General features: G+C 43.1%; 1 protein-coding gene across 1 annotated transcript in view; it reads right to left on the minus strand.

Moving 5' to 3' along the window:
• Nucleotides 1-806: 806 nt before the first annotated feature.
• LOC117360483 (endothelin receptor type B-like) overlaps nucleotides 807-24,118 on the minus strand; it is a 53,281-nt gene continuing 29,969 nt past the window's right edge. Inside the window, exons 5-8 of the mRNA XM_033944285.1 lie at nucleotides 23,039-23,188; nucleotides 21,285-21,418; nucleotides 4,402-4,510; nucleotides 807-2,933 (exon numbers count right to left, since the gene is read on the minus strand). Coding sequence (XP_033800176.1) covers nucleotides 2,784-2,933; nucleotides 4,402-4,510; nucleotides 21,285-21,418; nucleotides 23,039-23,188 — 543 coding nt within the window. The 3' untranslated portion in view covers nucleotides 807-2,783. The remainder of the gene's footprint in view (nucleotides 2,934-4,401; nucleotides 4,511-21,284; nucleotides 21,419-23,038; nucleotides 23,189-24,118) is intronic.

The following is a 24,118-nucleotide window of genomic DNA, read 5'->3' on the forward strand; positions in this document are numbered from 1 at the left end:
ACCCAGTCAAAGAAGCCAATCAGATTAGATTGGCAGGGCCTGCCCTTGGTAAATCCGTGTTGGTGGGGATTACGTAGGTTTTCTTCGTCCAGGATTGTGTCGAGTTTCTGCTTGATCAGTGTTTCCATAAGCTTGCTCACTATGGATGTGAGACTCACCGGTCTGTAATTTGCTGTCTCTGTCTTGCAGCCTTTTTTGTGAAGTGGAATAACGTTACAAAAAAGGCTGCAAGATAGAGACAGCAAATTACAGACCTGTGAGTCTCACATCCATAGTGAGCAAGCTTATGGAAACACTGATCAATGGGGCGGGGGGCAGGGCAGGGACGGAGGAAGAATGGGGTATGACTGGGGCAGAATGGAGCGGAGCCACATACTCTCTTTTTTTTACTTTAAAAATCTGGTAACCCTACTTTCAGCTGTACTAACTATATTGGCTAACTTAACTGGTTAGTGGACTGAATATTGCTGCTAGGTGGTGATGTGCTGGCTCCATCCTTAACCTAGCTTGGTAGTGCTTTGATCAGAAGGGATATTAAACGGCATTATATTGTTAAGTGTCACTGAATATTTGGGCATGACCAGCTCAGCGGGATTTAATCATGCAGGACTTTCTCGTACCTGATTAAACCCTTTTGAATATCAACACCTATCGTATTTTTCGCTCCATAAGATGCACTTTTTACAAAAAAAAAAAGGGGGGGTGGAAATAAGGGTGCGTCTTATGGAGCGAATGTAACCTACTCTTCCCCCTCCCCCCCCCCCCGGTACCTTCAAAACTGTATGGAGAGAGTCTACCAATGTCTTCGGCAGGGAGTGCACGCAGTAGCAGCATGCTGGCCTCCCTCATGGGCCGAGGCTCTGTTGTGGTGTTAAAGGGCACGTGGAGACAGGCAGCTATGAACTAGCCAGGAGAAGCATGTTAAAGGGTGCGCGGAGACAGGCAGCTCTGAACTGGCCAGAAGCTTGCGCCACAAGCCTGGATCCTGCTGCGGCCTGAGAACGGTGGCTGCCGTCTTCCTACAGCAACCAGTCGAAGACACTTTGAGCTGTGAGGAGCGTTGGAGGCGGCCCTACTGGTCTCCAGCCTGGAAGGTGATCACTTTGCCCAGGAAGCCTTCGCTTTCCATTGGCGTTCTTTTCTGTCGGGCTCTGCATCTTCCAGCAGCACTAAGTCACTGCCTGGGCTGACTCCGATCCAACTACGCTGCATCCTATCTGGCTGACACAACTTCCCAGGCTGTGAATTGTTATCACCGCTGGAAGAATAAAGAGGTTTGAAGGACTGGGGCCAGGACAGAATTCTGAGAAGGTAATGAGCTCGGAGGGGGAGGGGGTGGTATCAAAGGGCTGAAAGAGCTGGAGTCTTGGGGAGCGGAGGATGATGCTACTATTAAAGATTTGGCAGATCCAGCAAACCATCTTTTACACTGTGCCTACACCCCACTGGAGCCACTCCTCTGCTTGTATGCTGACTGTATGACACACTTCCAGGGTGTTCACACTCCGGTTGAGAACCACTGCAGTAAATTACCTGAATCTGTCTGCACAGAGGGACAGGGCAGGGTGGGGGGACAGGGTGCAGAGCCTGACAGGAATAGGGGCTGGCTGCATAGCCTGGGCAGGGAGGAAAGTGGGCTGGGTTCAGAGCCTGGTATATATTAGTATACAATTTGGTCCAGAATGGTTTTTTTTCTTGTTTTCCTCCTCTAAATCTAGGGTGAATCATGGTCAGGTGCATCTTATGGAGCAAAAGATACAGTAAGTTTATACCTGAGGCAATAGAGGATTAAATAACTTGACAAAGATCACAAGGAATGACGATGACATTTCAGCTCTGGATTCTCTGGTTGTTAGCCTACTGATCCAACCAACAGCCCATTCTTTTACTTCCTTCTCTGGACTCCACCCCCCCCCCCTTCCTCCACCATACCACATGAGCTTCTTGAGTAGAATTTATACCACTGAAACAATGGTATACAGGTCTGGAAAAGATGGATCCCAAGAGTGTATATGGTTGCCTTTTATACAAATAATAACAGTGATTAGTTAGTTTTGATTAATTGTTCTAAATGCACGTTTTTTGTCCTTTCATTAGAATTAATATATTGTCTTGCAAGTAGTAAAGTTTTATATGAATCTGAGGGCATTTGTGAAGGAGCCCTTTCTATCTGTATTCTTGGAAGATTTGAGATTTAATAAACACACTTTGAAAAATATATATGTACACATCTTTAGATTAATTGTAAAACAAAAAGAGCAAAGTTAAGTGCTTATGTAACTATTTCAGTCCTGCATTTGTGTAAGAGAAGTAAGTTATGTTACAGGAGAATGAGGAATCACATCATTCACTTTTAAAGGATGTGAATATGATATTTGTGTGGTCTTGCACTTTTATCCATCTACATCCACCTCCTAGAAATGACCGCCCAGTTCATGTTGCAAATTACTTTACCTCATCCCCAGAACTATAATTCCACCGTGGCTTTCTTCTAGATGCAAATATAAATGTACAATTTTTCAACAATAAAAAGATTACTATTTTTTTTTTAAAAAAAGAATCTGTTCTATGTTCATTTTTGTGTGGAATCATTGCATGTGGCTGAGCTTTATGACGGCGGTAGCTGAGGTGCCACAGAAAGTGTCCCTTAAGTACAGAGGTCTCTATCTGCCCGTTGGCATTCCAAGAAGAAAATACATTTTTAAAAGTGAGCAGTAGGTGACTGATGTTTCCTTTCCTGCATTTTCTTCTTTTGTTCTTTCTTTGGCACATTGCGTATTTTATTAAGAAGAGCTGTACTTGTTAGTCAGGTGGGAGCTGCTCCGATCCAGACCTAGATCGTGGCCGTTGCTTTTCCACTTCCCATTAGAGCCTTTCTCATCCATCGGTGTAATTACCAGTGTTGGATCTTGGCACCAACAACAGAGGCAAGACTGCAGCAAGAACAAAAGAGAGATACAGACGAGCTTCAGACTGGTCATTGATATGGCAGGATCTTATGCATGCAAGGGGTGGAAACGTCAGTTCTGCAAAAGTCCTGTGCTGTGCATGTACTTGAACATTTGGACCCATTTGAGCCAGAGCATTTTTTTCATGCTGCAGTAAAAGTTTTCTGGCCAAATAAGGTGCCTGTTCAACACTTTCCCACTAAGATTACAGCTGCGCACGGTGATTATTTTGCAGAAGAGAGTCCATAGTGGATGGTTACCTTAAGAGAGAGAGCTAAATGCTGATTTGCTATTGTAATTCATTGCTGTGCCATTTCAATACCTCCCCCCTCCCCACCCCGGATCTGTTAGAATAGATCTCTGCTCAGTTCAAGCCCAATTCAGAAACAACAATAACTGAAAACCATTGGTGTGGTCCAATATAATCTGTGTCAATTGTGCCATAAAAACTACGTATTTAAACTGCAATATCATACAACCAAAGCAACATTTCCACACATAAGCACATTCTCTCACTATGGCCTTCCTTTTATTTTTTTCTGACTTATGAATCTTTAATTGTGTAATACTTTCATCATTCCTAGGCTTCCCTGTGTTTGAATAGTATCCAGTCTTGATTTACTTTCTTTTCCCATGTCCCATAGCTTATAGTCTGCCATGTTAGCCATCAGTTGCTTCCTCACTAGGGATATGTGTTCATTTGAAATGACACTGAAAATTTCAACAGCATTTCCCTGTTGTTTGATATCATTTTTAACCCAGAGAGACAGGAAACAAGGTTATGTGGGGTTTTCCCCTATCAGCAGTTTTTCTTTTTGCATTTATGGCTCATTAGTGTATAGTACTGACAACTTTGTCCCTCTGAGATAATGAAAATTCATTCAAATATAAAACTCTATCATCCAGCGGGTACCTGCATAGAATATGTGAACCGCTTTGACTATACTCCAGAAAGGTGATATATAGAAACATGATGGCAGATAAAGGCCAAATAGCCCAACCAGACTGCCCATCCGCAGTATCCATTATCTCCTTCTCTTCCTAAGAGATCCTATGTGCCTGTGAGATCCTATGGCCCTCTGAGATAATGAAAATTCATTCAAATATAAAACTCTATCATCCAGCGGGTACCTGCATAGAATATGTGAACCGCTTTGACTATACTCCAGAAAGGTGATATATAGAAACATGATGGCAGATAAAGGCCAAATAGCCCAACCAGACTGCCCATCCGCAGTATCCATTATCTCCTTCACTTCCTAAGAGATCCTATGTGCTTGTCCCATGCTTCCTTGAATTCAGACACAGTCTTTGCTTCCATCACCTCTACCGGGAGACTATTCCTTGCATCTTATCCATGACCCTTTACCCTTAAATTGATTACTGTTGAACCCTGATGGTAGTGCTTGGACTGATTTTTGCAGTTTTATGCCCCACATGGGCATAGACCTACCTTAAAGCAATTCTTGAATTTCCTACTGACAAAATACAGGGCCACAGGGTTAATGCAGGAATTCAGTGATGCCATGTTGATGCCAATGTAATCCATCACCAAAAGGAAGCTACAGAAAGAGGGACAAGAACAGTAAGAGTTTGTTCAAATTTGACATATACTACTACTTATCATTTCTAAAATGCTAAAAGGTGTACACAGCTTTGTACATGTGCATTTAACATGTAATAGATGGCTCCTGCTCAGAATAGCTTACAATCTAATTTAGACCGACAAACAGGGCATATAGGGGTTGGGGAGTTTCTCACAGAGAGAATGGTAAGATGGACTAGGTATCTTATGGTGAGCAGCCTCGAAAAAGTGAGCTTTTAGCTTGGATTTGAATACTGCTAGAGATGGAGCTTGACGTAACATACACTTCTTTTAGTACACTTTCTTTTGCAGACCAAACTCATCTCCTGCATTTTAATTTTTCTACTTCTATGATCGGTGGTTGGCTCTCAAAGGGACTGCGAGGATCTTCAGAAGGATCTGAACCAGCTGGAAAAGTGGGCGATAAAGTGGCAGATGAATTTTAACGCTGACAAATGCAAGGTAATGCATCTGGGAAAGAAAAACAAAGAACATGAATATAGGATATTGGGTGTGACATTAGCCAAATGCGAACAAGAAAGGGATTTGGGGGTGCTGATAGATAGAACCCTAAAACCATCGGCTCAATGCGCGGCGGCGGCGAGGAAAGCAAACAGGATGTTGGGCATGATTAAGAAGGGGATCATGAGTAGATTGGAAGACGTCATAATGCCACTTTACAGAGCAATGGTCAGACCACACTTAGAATACTGTGTCCAACACTGGGCCCCATACCTTAAGAAGGATATAACTCTGCTGGAGAATGTGCAGAGGCGAGCCACAAAACTTGTCAGAGGAATGGAGAATTTGAGCTACAAAGAACGCCTCAGAAAACTGGGACTGTTCACCCTCGAAAAGAGAAGACTGCGAGGAGATTTGATAGAAACTTTTAAAATATTAAAAGGATTTGATAAAATTGACCAGGAAGCAGCTTTACTGTCATTTTCAGATGTGACACGGACAAGAGGTCATAGTCTGAAATTGAGCGGCAGCAGGTTCAGAACAAATGTAGGAAAGTTCTGTTTCACATAACGAGTGGTGGGTGCTTGGAATGCTCTCCCGGAGGAGGTTGTGGCAGAGACTACTGTTCTGGGTTTCAAGCGCAAGTTGGATTCACACCTTCTTGCAAATCACATCGGGGGATACGGGAAATCCGGGTCTTCAATAAAGAGCACCTAACTGGGCCTCCGCGTGTGCGGATTGCCGGACTAGATGGACCTAGGTCTGATCCGGCGAAGGCGTTTCTTATGTTCTTATGTTCTTATAGTAGCAGTAAAGTTCACCTCTTGTTCAAGAAACCCTGAATGCTTGTTCGCTATTTAATGTAACTGTATTCCCTGGCTAGTTACTACTTCTGCTTTGCTGGATCAAACATCACCCAGCTTACAGGCAGTGGTAGTAATTCCCTCTAACTAACAGCTTTAGCCTAAAACAGTTTTATCACATCACAAACGCTACACCTAGCTAGATTCCCCTTGAGCTCAGTTGTTGAATTACTTCTGAAGGTGGTGATAAATATAATCTAGATTTAACTACATTTATTCACAATTGTACAGGGTTCTGGAATTTCTGTTCTTTGATTTGGTTATACTGTATAGTCTGCTGATGCACAGTGTGCTTGATGAAAAATTCAACTTGAAAACCAGACTTGAGGATGATAAGTGCGTATGCCTCTATGAGTATGCTAAAGATTTTCTCCTGTTTTGTGCAGAGAAGCAGGAATATATGATGAGTTCCTTCTAGGAGTTAAATTATTTCTAAAGTTAGGAAATTCTCCTTTATTTATTATAGAGTTACAAGTAGAAATTACAGCATATTGGAAGAAGTGATATCATCTGATAAAATGGATATGTGAGCTGAGTGTTCCATCCATTTGGCTCACTTTTTGTGGCAATCTGCAGGAAGTAATCACTGCACAGATGCCCAAACGCCTCCAAGGGAACAACAAAATTCCTAGCAAGCAAATATTCTTCACATTACAACCAGATGACTTTGCATTAGCTTTTGAGAAAAGAGCATTACCGTATATATATCCAAACTACTTTGTTCTCTCTCCCAGTTCTTGGTCCTTTGTCATCCCCCTACAGATAGTAACATCTATAAGAGTAGTTTTTTCACTTTTAAAATATCCAGTTATCTAGAACTGTCTAAAATTTCTTCTTCCTATTCTTCAGCAGCTCCAATGAATTTTCTTCCTACCTAGTTTTTTGAAACAAATCATTGAGTCGTTTCTCCAATATCTTCATTGTGTTGTTGCTACCAGTACAGGATTGTTTTAGTGTTTCAATATTTAAAGGGTTCATGAGCAGACCTTTCTGATCCCCTTAATTATGCCCTTTTTTCCCAATTCCCAAAAAGTAGTAGTCCATCAACTATTGTCCTTTCTTGACATAACTAATGTTTTATACCAGGGGTGCCCAAAAGGTTGATAGCGATCAACTAGTAGATCGCAAAGGCAACGCAAGTCGATTGCAGAGCCCATCCCGGGCTCCACGATCGACTAGCGTTGCCTTTGCATTCTGTTCTCCCTGCTTCCCGATGCCAGGCCAGATGCGTATAAGCACTGGGCTCACAGCCTTCCCCCCAATTCTGACATTGAAGAGGAAGTTCTGGCCAAGCCAATCGCTGTCTGGCAGGCCCGGAACTTCCTCTCCGATGTCAGAATTGACACTGGGGAGAAAGGCTTGTGGGCCCAGCACTTGTACATGCCTGGCCTGGTGTCGGGGAAGCAAGGAGAAATTGGTGGTGGTGAATTGGGGAGTCAAGGAGAGAGAAAGAAAGACAGACAGAAAGAAAGTAGGGGGTCAGGGATAGAGAAAGAAAGAAAGACAGACAGAAAGAAAGGGAGGCAGGGAGAGAGAGAAAAAAAGAAAGGGGAGGGAGCAGGGAGAAAGGAAGAAAAAGTTGGACAAAGAGGGACAGAAAGAGATGTTGGTTGGGGAATGGAATGAGGTCTGGAGGAGAGGCAGAAAGAAAGAAATATTGGATTTATAGTCAGAAGGAAGTGCAACCAGAGACTCATGAAATCACCAGACAGCAAAGGTAGGAAAAATGATTTTATTTTAAATTTAGTGATCAAAATGTGTCCAAATTTGTATCTGCTGTCTATATTTTGCACTATGGCCCTCTTTTACTAAACCGCGATAGTGGTTTATAGTGCAGGGAGCCTATGAGTGTCAGAAACAGCATGGGGCATTCAGCGCAGCTCCCTGTGCTAAAAACTGGTAGCGCGATTTAGTAAAAGGGGAGGGGGTATATTTGTCTATTTTTGTATAGTTGCTACTGAGGTGACATTGCATATTTTAAAGTCATCTGCCTTGACCTCTTTGAAAAAAACGCCAAATATAAATGATAATTAACATTTTCTCTGTGTATAGTGTGCTTTGTGTTTTTTAAAATTTTATTGTTGGTTGATCATTTTGACTTGGTCATTTTAAAAGTAGCTCGCAATCCATAAAGGTGTGGGCACCTCTGTTTTACAATCTTGCAAAATTGATTTTAAGAAAAAAAAAATTGTACTGAAAGTCATGGCAAAGACATGAAATTCATTGCCTACAAAAATAACTTCTGATCTTGTCTTTAGGAAGAAGGAGTTAAAATAGTCTTATTCCTAAAATACGTGTCTAAGAAAATATAGTTTTTTGTAGCACGAAGATCTTATGAATCTGTAATAGCTAATTTTACTGTAACTCCAAGGTAACTGACATTATTCTGATAGTGACCCATGTTGAACTCACTATAGGGCTCATTAAATAAAATAAAAAAATCACAATGATGGCCACTCCCACGTCCAAATGGTCTGAATTTGGATGTTTTCAACATGGACATTTCTTTGGTTGCAAATGGGGTATAAAGTTAGGCATCCTCAGGGTTGGATGTTCTGTCGGCCTAGACATCCAAGCAGACAATTTTAAAAATATATATTTTTGGTCTTCTAGTGGTTCGGCTTTCAAAAATGGACAGTTCTGTGCTTCCAACTTTGGATGTTTAGGGGGAATGTCCAATTTGGACTTAGACGTCCTTTTTGAAAATGGCCCTCCATGTGTATATGTGGAATAGAAATTATGCTTTTATCAAACATAGAGTATGATGGCAGAAAAGGGCCGACGGCCCAAGTTTGCCCACCAAAGAACTCTCCCTCCCTCTCATCTATTAAGCATTCCTCTGGAGCCCACCTGTCTGTCCCATCGTCCCTTGAAGTCAAGTGTGTTGCTGGCCTCGACTACCTGACTTGGAAGACCATTCCATCGATCAATTACCCTTTCAGTGAAGAAGTATTTCCTGGTGTCCCCATGAAATCTTCCCCCTCTGAGCTTTAGTGGATGTCCTCTTGTCGCCGTGGGATCGGTAAGAAAAAAGATTTCTTCCTCCACCTCAATGTGGCCCGTGATGTATTTGAATGTTTCTATCATGTCCCCTCTTTCTCTGCGCTCTTTGAGAGAATATAAGCGCAGCCTACTCAGACGTTCTTCATATGGGAGATCTTTAAGTCCTGAGACCATCCTAGTGGCCATTCGCTGAATTGACTCCATTCTCTTCATGTCCTTTAGATAACATGGCCTCCAAAACTGAACACAGTACTCCAGGTGAGGTCTCACCATGGATCTGTATAATGGTAGTATAACTTCAGGCTTTCGGCTGATAAAGCTCCTTCTGATGCAACCCAGCATTTGTCTAGCCTTTGCTGAAGCTTTCTCCACCTGATTGGCAGCTTCCATGTCTTCCCGGATGATTATTCCCAAGTCCCGTTCTGCTACAGTTCTTGTTAAGTTTTCACCATTTAGGGTGTATGTTCTGCATGGATTTCCGCTACCAAGGTGCATCACCTTACATTTTTTGGCATTAAAATTCAGTTGCCAAGTTCTGAACCATTGTTCCAGTAAAAGCAGGTCCTGTTTCATAGTGTCGGACGTAATTGCGCTGTCAGGTTTTGCTGTGCTGCCCACAACGTTGCATAGTTTAGCGTCATCGGCAAATAATGTAATTTTGCCACGAAGTCCCTGAGGCAGATCCCTTACAAAGATATTAAATAGTACTGAGCCCTGCGGTACTCCACTGGTCACTTCCGATGTTTTTGAGGGAATACCGTTTACCATCACCCTTTGAAGTCTGTCGCTAAGCCAGTCTTCCACCCATGCAGTCAGTGTTTCTCCTAGGCCCATTGCATTCATCTTGTTCAATAATCTACGGTGTGGGACACTATCAAAAGCCTTACTGAAGTCCAAATACACGATGTCCAGGGACTCTCCCCATCCAGTTTTTTTGTTACCCAGTCAAAGAAGCTTATCAGATTGGATTGACAAGACCTTCCCTTCGTAAAGCCATGCTGGTGTGGATCCCTTAATCTTTCGTCATCCAGAATCGCATCCAATCTGTTTTTTTATCAATGTTTCCATGAGTTTACATGCTATTGATGGGAGTTTGTGAGACTCACCGGTCTGTAATTTTCAGCCTCTGCCCTGCATCCCTTTTTGTGGAGCGGAATAACATTGGCAGTTTTCCAGTCCAAGGGGACTTTTCCCTTGCGTAGGGAAAGATTGAAAAGCTCAGCTAATGGTTCTGCCAGGACATCTCTCAATTCCCGAAGTACTCTGGGGTGTAGACTATCCGGGCCCATAGCTTTGTTTACTTTTAGCTTTGATAGCTCATGGTAGACATTGCTCGCGGTAAATTCAAGGTCCTGGAATGGGTCCTCCGAGCACCCCTTTGTCTGTAGCTGATGTCCGGATCCTGGTGCTTTGCAAGTGAAGACCGAGCAGAAGTAGTTATTGAGAAGTTCTGCTTTGTCTGCGTCCGAGTCTACGAAGTTACCGTCAGGTTTCTTTAGGCGCACAATACCGCTGGTGTATTTTTCCTGTCACTAATGTACTTTAAAAAGGATTTATCCCCTTTTTTAACCTGTCTTGCTATATTTTCTTCCATCCGGAGTTTGGCCTCCCTGACTGCCGTTTTAACATTTTTAGATTTTGTCAGATAGTTTACTTTAGCTTCTGGTCGTTGTGATTGTTTGTATATTATGAATGCATTTTTCTTTTGCTATACTAGTTCTGAGATCTCCGCTGTGGTCTGTTTTTTCTGCACCGTTTGCTCACAGTTTTTATGTATTTGTTGGTTGCTACTTGCAGGGTTGATTTCAGAGCCAACCATAGTACCTCCACACTGTCCGTCGCGCTTTGGTTTTTCAACTCTTTGTAGACATAGTCTCCCATGCACTGAAAGTTAGCTCATTTAAAGTTTAGGACCTTAGTCGATGTATTTGACCTAGTGATTCCTTTCTTCAGGTGGAACAACACTATGTTGTGGTCACTGGAGGCCAAAGCTACTCCTACTGACACCTCTGTGACACTGTCCCCATTGGTGAGTAGCAGGTCCAGGATCGCCTGATCCCTGTTGAGTTCTAATACCATCTGTTTGAGGCGTGCTCCTCGTATGGAGGTTAGTAGCCTCTTGCTGCCGCTGGTTGTAGCGGAAAGTTTGTTCCAGTCCACATCAGGCATATTGAAGTCTCCCAACAGCACTGTGTCTCCTCGCAGTGTGATGGTCTCAATGTCTTCAATTAGTTATTTGTCTACATCGTCCTTTTGTCTTGGTGGTCTGTACACAATGCCAAGATACAGGCTTTTGTTATTGCCCCTGGCAAGGTTCACCCAGAGAGATTATCCTGTATACTTGATGTCCGTGATTTTAGTAACTTTGATGTCTTCTCTAATGTATAGAGCTACTCCACCTCCTGATTTACCTTCTCTGTCGTGACATAGTAAGTTATATTCTGGTATGACCATATCCCATCCGTGGGACTCCAAGAACCATGTTTCTGATATCGCCACCACATCAAGGTCGGCGTTTCTCATTTCTGTTTCCAGTCCCAGAATTTTATTGCCCAAGCTGTAATTTATCGATCCAGCATCCAGGCCAACTTCGAATTTTCTTCCAATAACAGCAGCTCTTTAGAATATCTGGAGGTCAAATGTAACACTTCCCCTCCCTCAAATTTCTTATTAATTTATATCCCTCCACCAGTTAACACCTCAGCTCTGATTCATCTACAATCTGTCATGTTGGACTTTTGCGTCTCTTCAGTTAATCCCGTCATTCTAGGTGACTTCAATATTCATTTTGATGATATTAGCAATGCTCCCACATCAGAAATCCTTACATTCCTAAAAGACTTGGATCTCTACCCTTTAATAATCAGCCCCACCCACATTGCCGGCCATACCCTAGATATGGTAATGACCCCAATACCTCAAAAAAATAATTTTCAAACTTTAGCTATCACTCCAGTCCCATGGACAGACCACTTCCTAATCTCATTCCAACAGTTACATTTTAACTACCAAAGTAACCTAAAACCTAAAATAATTACCACAAGGAACTACAATAAGCTCGAAGCTACAGACATCTCTTCTAATTTCCACCTCTCCCTTGAACAATTATCCAGGTCTACTGTAGATGAGAAAATTCAAGTATGAAACCAGTCCATTGGCAATCTCCTAAACTCTATTGCACCAGTTGTCACTTTCATGATTTCTCCTCGTAAACAAAAAAAATCGGTTCACGGAAGTTTCGCCCCCCACATTTCGCCCCCAGCAATTCGCCCCTCACATTTCGCCCCTGCACATTTCGCCCCCCGGATGTTTCGCCCCCACACATTTCGCCCCCGCACATTTCGCCCCCCGGATGTTTCGCCCCCACACATTTCGCCCCCGCACATTTCGCCCCTGAGTGTCAGACTATTCCTCTCGCAGGCGATTTCTTTGCCGACACGACGGCAGGCTACAAATTCAAAGTGCACAGCTGGCTGTTCTCACTGCCTCTAATGTCGGCCCTGCAGCTCCGGACTTCCCCACACCTGCTCTCCCCCCCCCCCCCCCGATCACTATTATTTTAAATGTTATGGCAGCCACGGCGCTGTATCCATCGGAGGAGACTTCTAACCTCGGCCATGAAGTTGCTGTTGCAGGAAGAGTTCCGGGGCAGGCCGAGGTTAGAAGTCTCCTCCGATGGATACAGCGCCGTGGCTGCCATAACATTTAAAATAATAGTGATCGGGGGGGGGGGGAGAGAGCAGGTGTGGGGAAGTCCGGAGCTGCAGGGCCGGCATTAGAGGGAGTAAGAGCTGATGGTGCCACAGGGTCCCGCGTTGGGGGGGGGAGGGAGGAAGAAAGAAGATGGGGGTCATAATCCAACGCTACCTCGGCCTGAGGTGTGGGGAAGTCCGGAGCTGCAGGGCCGGCGTTAGAGGGAGTAAGAGCTGATGGTGCCACAGGGTCCTGCGTTGGGGGGGGGAGGGAGGAAGAAAGAAGATGGGGGTCATAATCCAACGCTACCTCGGCCTGAGGTGTGGGGAAGTCCGGAGCTGCAGGGCCGGCGTTAGAGGGAGTAAGAGCTGATGGTGCCACAGGGTCCCGCGTTGGGGGGGGGAGGGAGGAAGAAAGAAGATGGGGGTCATAATCCAACGCTACCTCGGCCTGAGGTGTGGGGAAGTCCGGAGCTGCAGGGCCGGCGTTAGAGGGAGTAAGAGCTGATGGTGCAGGGCCGGCGTTAGAGGGAGTAAGAGCTGATGGTGCCACAGGGTCCCGCGTTGGGGGGGGGAGGGAGGAAGAAAGAAGATGGGGGTCATAATCCAACGCTACCTCGGCCTGCCCCGGAACTCTTCCTGCAGCCACCACCCGCCTAGGCAGGAACATGAAGTTGCTGTTGCAGGAAGAGTTCCGGGGCAGGCCGAGGTTAGAAGTCTCCTCCGATGGATACAGCGCCGCGGCTGCCATAACATGAAGTTGCTGTTGCAGGAAGAGTTCCGGGGCAGGCCGAGGTTAGAAGTCTGCCATAACATTTAAAATAATAGTGATCGGGGGGGGGGGGAGCAGGTGTGGGGAAGTCCGGAGCTGCAGGGCCGGCGTTAGAGGGAGTAAGAGCTGATGGTGCCACAGGGTCCCGCGTTGGGGGGGGGGAGGGAGGAAGAAAGAAGATGGGGGTCATAATCCAACGCTCAGGGGCGAAATGTGCGGGGGCGAAATGTGTGGGGGCAAAACATCCGGGGGGCGAAATGTGTGGGGGCGAAATGTGTGGGGGCGAAATGTGTCTGGGGGCGAAATGTGGGGGGCGAAATGTGAGGGGCGAATTGCTGGGGGCGAAATGTGGGGGGCGAACCTTCCGGATCCCAAAAAAATCCATGGTACACTGCAAACCTAAAGCTAATAAAAAAACAATTACGTTCCCTTGAACGGAAATGGAGGCACAATAAAACTCTACTCAATCTTAATAAATTCAAAGAGCATGCAGCATATTACAGATCTGAAATCAATAGAACTAAAAAAGAATATTATACCAAACAAATCAAGAAAGCTAAAAACTCTTCTAATTTATACATAACTAGCTGATGCCCCGGCGTTGCACGGGTATTTAATTATAGCAATAACACTGTAAATGGATTCAAATAAAGATACTTTATAGTGGTGAATGAAATTATTTTTTTACAGCTTAATAAAAAGTACAATATTCAAATAATAATGTGAAATATTTGACAAAATGAATACAATACAACTAACGCAAAACATGATTATAAACAACATTTTTAGTTTCACCTCCTGGAGCAAGAACATATAAATTCTTGGGTGAACCCACCCTTGAGCAAGCAACATAGAGTTGTGGGCTGTGAGACCCCCAGAACATATCACCCCAGGTAGTGAGGGATCTGCATACCAAGTTTCGTTCAAATCGGTCAAGCCGTTTTTGAATTACAGTGAGAATGGCAGCTTTTTACATTTTTTCCATTGACATGAATGGGTGAAATCTGATTTTCTGTTTTTAGCTTCAACCACGTGTGCAGGTGGGCCGCGAGATCCCCAGAACATATCACCCCAGGTAGTGAGGGATCTGCATACCAAGTTTCGTTCAAATCGGTCAAGCCGTTTTTGAATAACTGTGAGAATGGCAGCTTTTTACATTTTTTCCATTGACATGAATGGGTGAAATCTGAATTTATGTTTGTAGCTCCGCCCACATGTGCAGGTGGGCCGCGAGACCCCCAGAACATATCACCCCAGGTAGTGAGTGATCTGCATACCAAGTTTCGTTCAAATCGGTCAAGCCGTTTTTGAATTACTGTGAGAATGGCAGCTTTTTACATTTTTTCCATTGACATGAATGGGTGAAATCTGATTTTCTGTTTGTAGCTCCGCCCACGTGTGCAGGTGGGCTGCGAGACCCCCAGAACATATCACCCCAGGTAGTGAGGGATCTGTATATCAAGTTTCGTTCAAATCGGTCCCACAGCTTTTTACATTTTTCCCATTGACTTGAATGGGGGAAATCAGATTTTCTGTTTGTAGCTCCGCCCATGTGTGCAGGTGGGCCGCGAGACCCCCAGAACATATCACCCCAGGTAGTGAGGGATCTGCATACCAAGTTTCGTTCAAATCGGTCCCACAGCTTTTTACATTTTTTCCATTGACTTGAATGGGTGAAATCTGATTTTCTGTTTTTAGGTCCGCCCACGTGTGCAGGTGGGCAGCGAGACCCCCAGAACATATCACCCCAGGTAGTGAGGGGTCTGCATACCAAGTTTCGTTCAAATCAGTCCCACAGCTTTTTACATTTTTTCCATTGACTTGAATGGGTGAAATCTGATTTTCTGTTTGTAGCTCCGCCCACGTGTGCAGGTGGGCCGCGAGACCCCCAGAACATATCACCCCAGGTAGTGAGGGATCTGCATACCAAGTTTCGTTCAAATCGGTCCCACAGCTTTTTACATTTTTTCCATTGACTTGAATGGGTGAAATCAGATTTTCTGTTTGTAGCTCCGCCCACGTGTGCAGGTGGGCCACGAGACCCACAAAACATATCACCACAGGTAGTGAGGGATCAGCATAGCAAGTTACGTTCAAATCGGGCAAGCCGTTTTTGCGTTGGCAGCTTTTTACATTTTTTCCATTGACATGAATGGGTGAAATCTGATTTTCTGTTTGTAGCTCCACCCACGTGTGCAGGTGGGCCGCGAGACCCCCAGAACATATCACCCCAGGTAGTGAGGGATCTGCATACCAAGTTTCGTTCAAATCGTTCAAGCCGTTTTTGAATTACTGTGAGAATGGCAGCTTTTTACATTTTTTCCATTGACTTGAATGGGTGAAATCAGATTTTCTGTTTGTAGCTCCGCCCACGTGTGCAGGTGGGCCGCGAGACCCACAGAACATATCACCCCAGGTAGTGAGGGATCAGCATAGCAAGTTTCGTTCAAATCGGGCAAGCCGTTTTTGCGTTGTCAGCTTTTTACATTTTTTCCATTGACATGAATGGGTGAAATCTGGTTTTCTGTTTGTAGCTCCGCCCACATGTGCAGGTGGGCCGCGAGACCCCCAGAACATATCATCCCAGGTAGTGAGGGATCTGCATACCAAGTTTCGTTCAAATCGGTCAAGCCGTTTTTGCATGATCGCGGCACATACACACATACACACACACATACACATAGACATACCTCCGATTTTATATATATAGATTGTTAAATCTTTAACAACTAAGAAAAAGGAAACCATCAAATCCAACGTTACACCATCAGCTCAAGCTCTCGCAACATTTTTTACTGACAAAGTTCAGAAAATCAGAGACACTTTTCCGCCTAATGCCTCTTCATGTTCCTCTGCAGACCCTCTAGGCTCCTACAATCATACTAATCTGTCCTGTTCAAAATGCACTCATTTTACCCTCCCTAGTTTGGAGGAAATTCTAAGATGTATTAATCTGCTTAACCTAAAAGGGACTGGTACAGAGGTTATCCCCCCTTCCTCTTAAAACGTTTTTTTTCCCATCTTTGGACTGTACATTAAAGACTTGGCCCACTCTAGTTTGTCATCCGAATCTTTACCTAAAATATGGAAACAATCAATCATTTACCCTATCATTAACGACCAGAGCATTAGCACTCAGGATTTATCTAACTATCGTCCCATAGCAAACATACCATTTCTGGCAAAACTTACAGAAAAAATAGTCTTTCAACAAATCACAGACTTTGTCGAGAAAACTAATGTTCTCCACCCTAATCAAACTGGTTTCCGTCATTGTCACTCTACAGAACTTTCTTTACTAGGACTTACTACCAAAATACTATATCATCTTGACCACCATCAATCTGTACTGCTTATTTTCCTAGATCTTTCTTCTGCTTTTGATACCATAGATCATAGCCTGCTTCTAACGTGACTTCATGAAATCGGCTTGTCCAACCAGGTCATGGACTGGTTTGTTTCCTATCTTACAGATGGATCATCAAAAGTTATCTTTAATGGCACATCATCTCAATCCTTTTCCATAAAACATGGAATACAACAGGGATCTATCCTATCAGCATTGCTCTTTAATATCTTATCGCCCCTTTTTACGGTTGGCCAATCTATTGGTTTTACCACGTTCGCTTACGCGGACGAAGTGCAATTAATTTATCCCATTGATCTCAACAACACGGAAGATATAGCCATCCTTAATCATAAATTAGGAAAAATTAAAGCTTGGTTAGACTCGAACAAACTGTCTCTTAATATCAATAAATCAAAACTCATGATTTTCCCTTTAAAGACGGAGCAACACTTCAGGCTCCTCTGAAGCTTGAATCACTCCCCATCAAAGTTGTTCCCACATTAAAACTGTTAGGAGTCACACTTGACAGCAAATTCTCTTATCATTCTCACATTAGTACAGTCATTCAAAAATGTTTTTACCGACTCAGAATGATACATTCCCTAGCTAGGTTACTTGAACCATCCTCTCTAAAAACACTAATTCATTCTTTAGTAATCTCTTGCATAGACAATTTGCAACGCCCTGTATAAGGGCATTACAAAAAAGGAAATTAGACGGCTTCAAATCATTCAAAACACAGCTGTCAAGATCATTTGTGGTGCAAAAAAATACGATCATGTCTCACCCCTCTTGTTTAATGCACATTGGCTTCCAGTTGAACACAGAATAAGCTATAAAATCTTACTTCTAACATTCAATACAAAATCAAACAATCAACCAGATTTCATCAACAGGCTTCTAATTCCTTATAATTCATTAAAATCTCTCCGGTCAATATCTCAGAATCTCCTAATTATTCCTTCATTAAAGTCAATTAATACCCTGCGCTCTAATAACTTTGCTGTTACCGCCCCTACGTTATGGAATTCACTACCCAACCACTTACGTAGCGAGTCCGATTTAAAACAATTTAAAGCGCAGTTAAAAACATTCTTGTTCCAAGACGCATTTGGATAACAAGTGTCCTTTTAAGGACAAAACTAAAAGAAAATTGTTACCATCCTATTCCCACTGTTTTTTCCCTTTTATGTTACACCTTTTCTATAATAATTGTAGTTCTTTCCCACTACCCTATTGTTTGAAGTAAGTCCGTACTTTTTATCAGAGTTTTTATTTAGATTTTGATGTTATTTAGTATCCCATGTTTTTACGTGTTTTTATGTAATTTTATATTGTAAACCGCTTAGAAATCTGAATAAGCAGTTTAAAAAATCTTTTAATAAGCTTGAAACTTGATGGTGGTCCATTATTTCTGTGTGCATGAAGTGTTCTCTGTCCGAGATAGTTTGTCCTCCTCTATCCTGCCTCTGTCCCCTTTGGTATTCACGTGATTAATTATCTTAGATTCTAAGATGGAGTTTCCGTCTCTCCCTCTGTCTCCTTCTTTATTGACGTGATTACGGTACTTCCGTCTCTCCCTCTGTCTCCTTCTATATTGACGCGGTTACTTACCTCAGATTCCAAGATGGAGTCTCTGTCTCTCGCACTTTCTCCCTCAGTAATATCTAGGAAAAGGCAGCATCTTACATACTGCAGTGAGTAGTACATCAATAAACCCATTGTAAAACTAAACAAGCCAGACTAGTACAGATCAATCCTACACAGTCAATCCTAACAGAAAACCATGTCTTTTCAAACACACAGAACACAGAAAACACCTTCGCCTTGAATGTAATCACAAACTAACTCCTCCCCCTTTTACAAAACTGTAGTGTGGTTTTTAGCCACGGTGGTAACAGCTCAGATGCCAACGCTAAAAAACACTCTACAGTTTTGTAAATGGAGAGATACAATAAAAATACGTAGACAAAGGTTAAACTGAAGCACTAAGAAGCTGGACTCTGCATACAATGCAACATCACAGAAACAGCGATGCATCTCACCTAAAACAAAAAATAAATAAATAAATAGAATTTTTTCTACCTTGTCTTCTCTGGTTTCTGCTTTCCTCATCTTTTTGTCACTCTCTTCCTTTCATCCACTGTCTACCCTCTCTCTGTCCCTTCTATATGGCATCTTCTCTCTTTCTATTCCCGTTCTAGAAACTTTATGCATCCCCCTTCCATTTCTCCCTTCACCCCCATTAGTCTGGCATCCATCTTCCTCTCTTCCCTCCTCCAATGGTCTGGCATCTCTCCTCTCCTCTTCTTCCCTTCCCTCTCCCACACCCACATGGTCTGGCATTTCCCTCCTCTCCCTTCCCCCCACTTCCATCAGTATCTGCCCCCTTTCTCTCCCTCCAACCCAATTCCATGCAGTATCCTTCCTCCTTATGTCTCTTTCCCTGCAATTCCATCAGCATCTGCCCCTTTCTCTCCCTCCACCACGCTTCATACCACCCTGACCCCCGTTCTCACCCTTCACCATGATTCCATACCACCCTGACCCCTTTTGTCACCCTTCATCATGACTCTATACCACCCTGACCCCCCTTTGTCACCCTTCAGCATGATTCCATACCACCTTGACTCCCTTTCCCACCCTCCACACCCTTCCATGCCACCCTGACCTCCTTTCACCACCCTACTATGCTCCTTTCTTTCTCCATCCCAAAGGTTCCGTGATGACTGCTTCTGCTCCGGATGGAAGAGATAAGTGACGTCGGAGGGGGCTGGGCCGACAGACGCAGTTAGTTGCGGCAAGATCCCACGATGACTGTGGCTGCCGGTCCCCCCCTCACGTCACTTACCTCTTCCGGAACAGAGGCGGTAGATGGCGCAGTCATCGCGGGACCTTCGTTCACTTTAGCACGGCTGCCGACTCTGCTCTAAGTATGGCAGCTGCGCTGAGGTGCCGTTTGGAGCAGCGCGGGAGGTTTCAGATCTGGCCGGCTGTGCACCCCCTTGGAGCGTGCATCCGGGACGGACCTCCCCCCTCCCCCGCACCCCCCGTTGGTACGCCACTGCAAATTTATAGCCTTTGGGTGCTTGGCAGGTAGATATTCCATACTGTACTGTATGCTGGAAACATTCTATTCTACTTTAAGAATCCTTACAAGACCCTCTCTAGCCCAGTCTGCTCCTGTATTCATAACCATACCAATTTAAAATAGAGAGGAGGTATACAATATATCATTTGGTTACAGCATCCCCCTTCTGAGGTTCTGGGTTCAAACCCATTCTGCTCTTTGTGACCCTGGACAAGTCACTTAATCCCCCTAGTGCCCCAGGTACATTAGATAGATTGTGAGCCGCTGGGACAGACAGGGGAAAATGCTCGAGTTCCTGAATAAATTCATGTAAAACCATTCTGAGCTCCCTTGGGAGAATGGTATAGAAAATTGAATGAATGAATGGGGTGGCTACAGTGGTTCTGCCTGCTTTTTTATAAGTCAGAGACCTCTAGAACAGGGGTGCTCAATATCACTCCTTGAGGTCAGCAATCCAGTTGGATTTTTAGGACTTCTATAATGAATATGCATGAGATCTATTGTGCATACAATGGAGGCAGTGCATGCAAATGGGTTTCAAGCATATTCAATGGGGAAATCCTAGAAACCCGAGTGGGTTGCAAACTTCATGAACCGGTTTTGAGCATCCCTGCATGTCGGCTACTTAGTTTGTGTCCAGTGCGGAGCCTCCCTTGAGCTTTGAATTTGCGTCCAGTGTTTTACCTATCTTTCTGTCTGCTATTTAATTATGATGCAGAGCAGCAACTTAATCCTCATGCCAAGGGGATGAAAACAGAGAAGCCCCACTCAGGAGCCGGACTAGTAGATTATTCCTATTGGGAACAATGTACTTGGAACTAAATCCCAGAAAGGATATATAAGAAAAAGCATGACTATAGATAACAGTTGCTGAGTCATCTGTTTACTAACAGAAAATGTGAAGGTGATGATAAAGAAATGGTGCCATTGTTGGAAATCAAGTATAAATTTTTAAAAATAAAAGAAATGATAGGTTTTTGATTATGTTGACAGATTTCCTAACAGACTAATTCCTTCCTTCATACATAGCTGTTACTACAGAAGCACTCTCCAGCACTACTGCAGTAGTTCTCATTCTGATCCTTGAGATCCAATCCAGCCAGTTTGGATGTCCTCTGTAGAGAAATACTGTATATCTCTTAATGGATATTATGGAAATCAGACTAGCTGAATAGAGCTTAGAGAACCAGGATGGGAACCACTGCCTTAGGGCTCCTTTTACTAAGCTGTGTTAGCGTTTTTAGCGCATGCAGCAGTTTTGCACACGCAGCTAGAACTAACGCCAGCTCAATGCTGCCGTTAGCGCCTAGCGCGCGTGGCAATTTAGCGCGCGCTATTCCGCACGTTAATGCCCTAATGCAGCTTAGTAAAAGGAGCCCTTAGTCCTTACAGATCTGCAACAGCATCTGCTGAAGGTGCAAAAGTCATATGAACGGAGATTATTTGATATTTAATTCAACATTCTCGCTGACAGGCTACACAAACCAGAATGAGGTTTTGTTTGGGGTTTTTTTTTTACCTAAGTAGTTCGCATCGATTAGGGTCTCTTTGGTCATAGATGGTTTTTTTCAGGATTCTACTCAAATGCAGAGGCAGCCAGCAAAGAGCAAAAATCACAACAAGGCAGAATACTGTTTTGGCAACTTCCCTGCGCTGTGAAACCAAGAAACAAGAATTTGAGATAAATTGTGAAGGGTAACATCAAAAGATTTAGCAGAAGCAAACATTCTGAGGTACAATCCTGATTCATTAAATTAGAGGGCACATATCACCAAAAAAAATAAATAAAACAAACAAGCTAAACTAAATCAAAAGAAAACAAAGTGTCATACCATGCTTTCTAGAACTCTAATTTATCTTAGTTCTAATATCTTTTCTAAGACTTTATGGTTACCAGCATCAGGCTTGATGTCAGTTCTCTAGCTGTGGTATATTGCTAAGCACTACTTTGTTGACCACTATCAATCCTTTGATTAATGGGCATGTAATGATATTTGCAGAGAAAGTGAGAACAACGTCAAGACAAACCAAAACATCATCCTATTAGACTTGCTATAATGTTATGCTTCAAAGAGGTATTAAAAAAATTAATTAATTGGCTTCTGAGGCTGCTGTTGTTCCCATGAATTAAGAAAGACCAGAGCACTAGCAGTTTATGTATTTTGCATCTACAGGGCTAGAAAAATCTTTGGTTCTATATCAACTGGGATCCCCAAATTTTGTGTCTGGCACTTGCTGCTTGCTTAAGAGAAGCTGAAATGAAGAACAGAAGACTAGCTGTTGTAAGCCATGGACTGGAATGACTGCCACTTCCTGTGGCAAGATTGACCTAGGTCAGTGTTTCTCAACTCGGTCCGGGAGTACCCCCTTGCCAGTCAGGTTTTCAGGATATCCACAATGAATATGCATGAAAGAAATTTGCATATAATAAAGATAGTGTATGCAAATCAAGTTTATGCATATTCATTGTGGATATCCTGAAAACCTGACTGGCAAGGGGGTACTCCAGGACCGAGTTGAGAAACACTAGAAGAAGAAAGCCCAGCTGGAAGGGAGCAGCTGCTGCCTATAGAGCAGTGGTCTCAAACACGCGGCCCGGGGGCCACATACGGCCCACCAGGTACTATTTTGAGGCCCTCGATATGTTTATCATAATCACAAAAGTAAAATAAAACAATTTCTTGATCATATGTTTCTTTAGTTATACACTACAATATAATTATTAAGACTTAGCTTAAAGCAAAGATTTATAAACTATAAAGAGTTTTTTACCTCATGCAAAATTGTCATTTCTTTAATAAGGCATTAACTATTTTTTCTGAGGCCCTCCAAGTACCTACAAATCCAAAATGTGGCCCTGCAAAGGGTTTGAGTTTGAGACCACTGCTATAGAGGGCCTGGTTTGGGAACATCAGTTATGAAAGTAACCTGGGGATACTTCCTGCCCTGGAGAAGAGAGTCTAGAGAGGGATGGGAATGGAACAAAGAGACTACAGGGAACAGGGAGAGAAAACATGAAAACAAAATAATGAATAAAAGTTAAAAAAGGGAAAAGATATAGTTCTAAAAATATTTTTTTCAAAAGGCCCAAAATACTCATACTGTCCCATACTGGGATAGACCAAAAGTCCATCAAGCCTGATATCCTGTTTCCAACAGTAGCCAATCCAGGTCACAAGTACCTGGCAAGATCCCAAAAACACAACACAAATGGAGCACAAATGAAAAAGACATAAAAGGTAGATACAAACATACATAATTTCTTCATCTTACCTGCTTCATATGATCACTGAGTGCTATGCGCATGCCATTCCTCTTGCTGAGCATTTCACAGGACATAAGAGTATAAAAGATACCCGTGCAGGCCAGAGGCAGGCAGAAGTAGAAACCGAAGAGCCACCAATCCTTCACATCCCTGTAAAACTTAAAAAAAAAATCACCACATACATAATATCAAGGTAAATCTTCAGAACAGTCTCTTTTTGCTTATTTTAAGGTTATATGCATGGTCTGCTTCAGAGGAGTGCCACGGTAGCACAATGGCTATCCTTAGTTTCTCTCCTGGCTCTCCAACCTTTAAGACCTCTAATATTCTTCCTCAATTTGCTGTGTAGTCTTGCCTATGTTTATGTTTGTATATTTAGCTGTACTGAGTTTGAAAGGAGCAATTTCCTATCAGCTCTTTTTCAATGCTGAAAGTGCTGCAGCTCTCTTCTTTAAAAATGCTGTGAGACCATTTTTTTGATGGGACTTTATTTCTATGGAATCCTAGGTCAAATATGATTTTCCCTGATTTTTCTATTATGCCAAAATTGATCTCATTCAGTTAAAGTTTTTGGACAGATTTTTTATGTCCCTAGATACACATTTTTGACTCCTTTCACATAATTTATTTGAACTTTTGATTGGGTTGGAAAAGAATTACAAGTGAGGAAAACAAGCAGAGTATGGCTCACAGAGCTTTTTCCAACTATAATCCCCCAGATTCTATATATGGTGCTCAGAAAACGTGCTCAAAGTTGTGTTTGCAGCCAAGATACACATGCTAATTAATCGAGTAATGAGCTAATTATGGTTACATCAAGAGCTGGGTGCTACAAATCAATAATTGATATTAATTGGCATTCATTAAAATTTGCACATGCGTCTGGTTGCAAGTTATTCTGTAAAGCTTGGCACCTAAGTTTACCAGCTTGTAACTCAAACGGGGACATGACCATGGGTGTGTCAGTAGGCCAAAAAACAGAGATCATAAGGGACTGGATAGAAACAGAAAAATTAGAATGCCTCTTCCTCATAGAAACATAGCTAACCTTCAACACCGACCCTACAAGTAGTACAAATAGTGTGCAG

This window comes from Geotrypetes seraphini, chromosome 5, assembly GCF_902459505.1.
Source record: "Geotrypetes seraphini chromosome 5, aGeoSer1.1, whole genome shotgun sequence".
Lineage (NCBI taxonomy): Eukaryota > Metazoa > Chordata > Amphibia > Gymnophiona > Dermophiidae > Geotrypetes > Geotrypetes seraphini.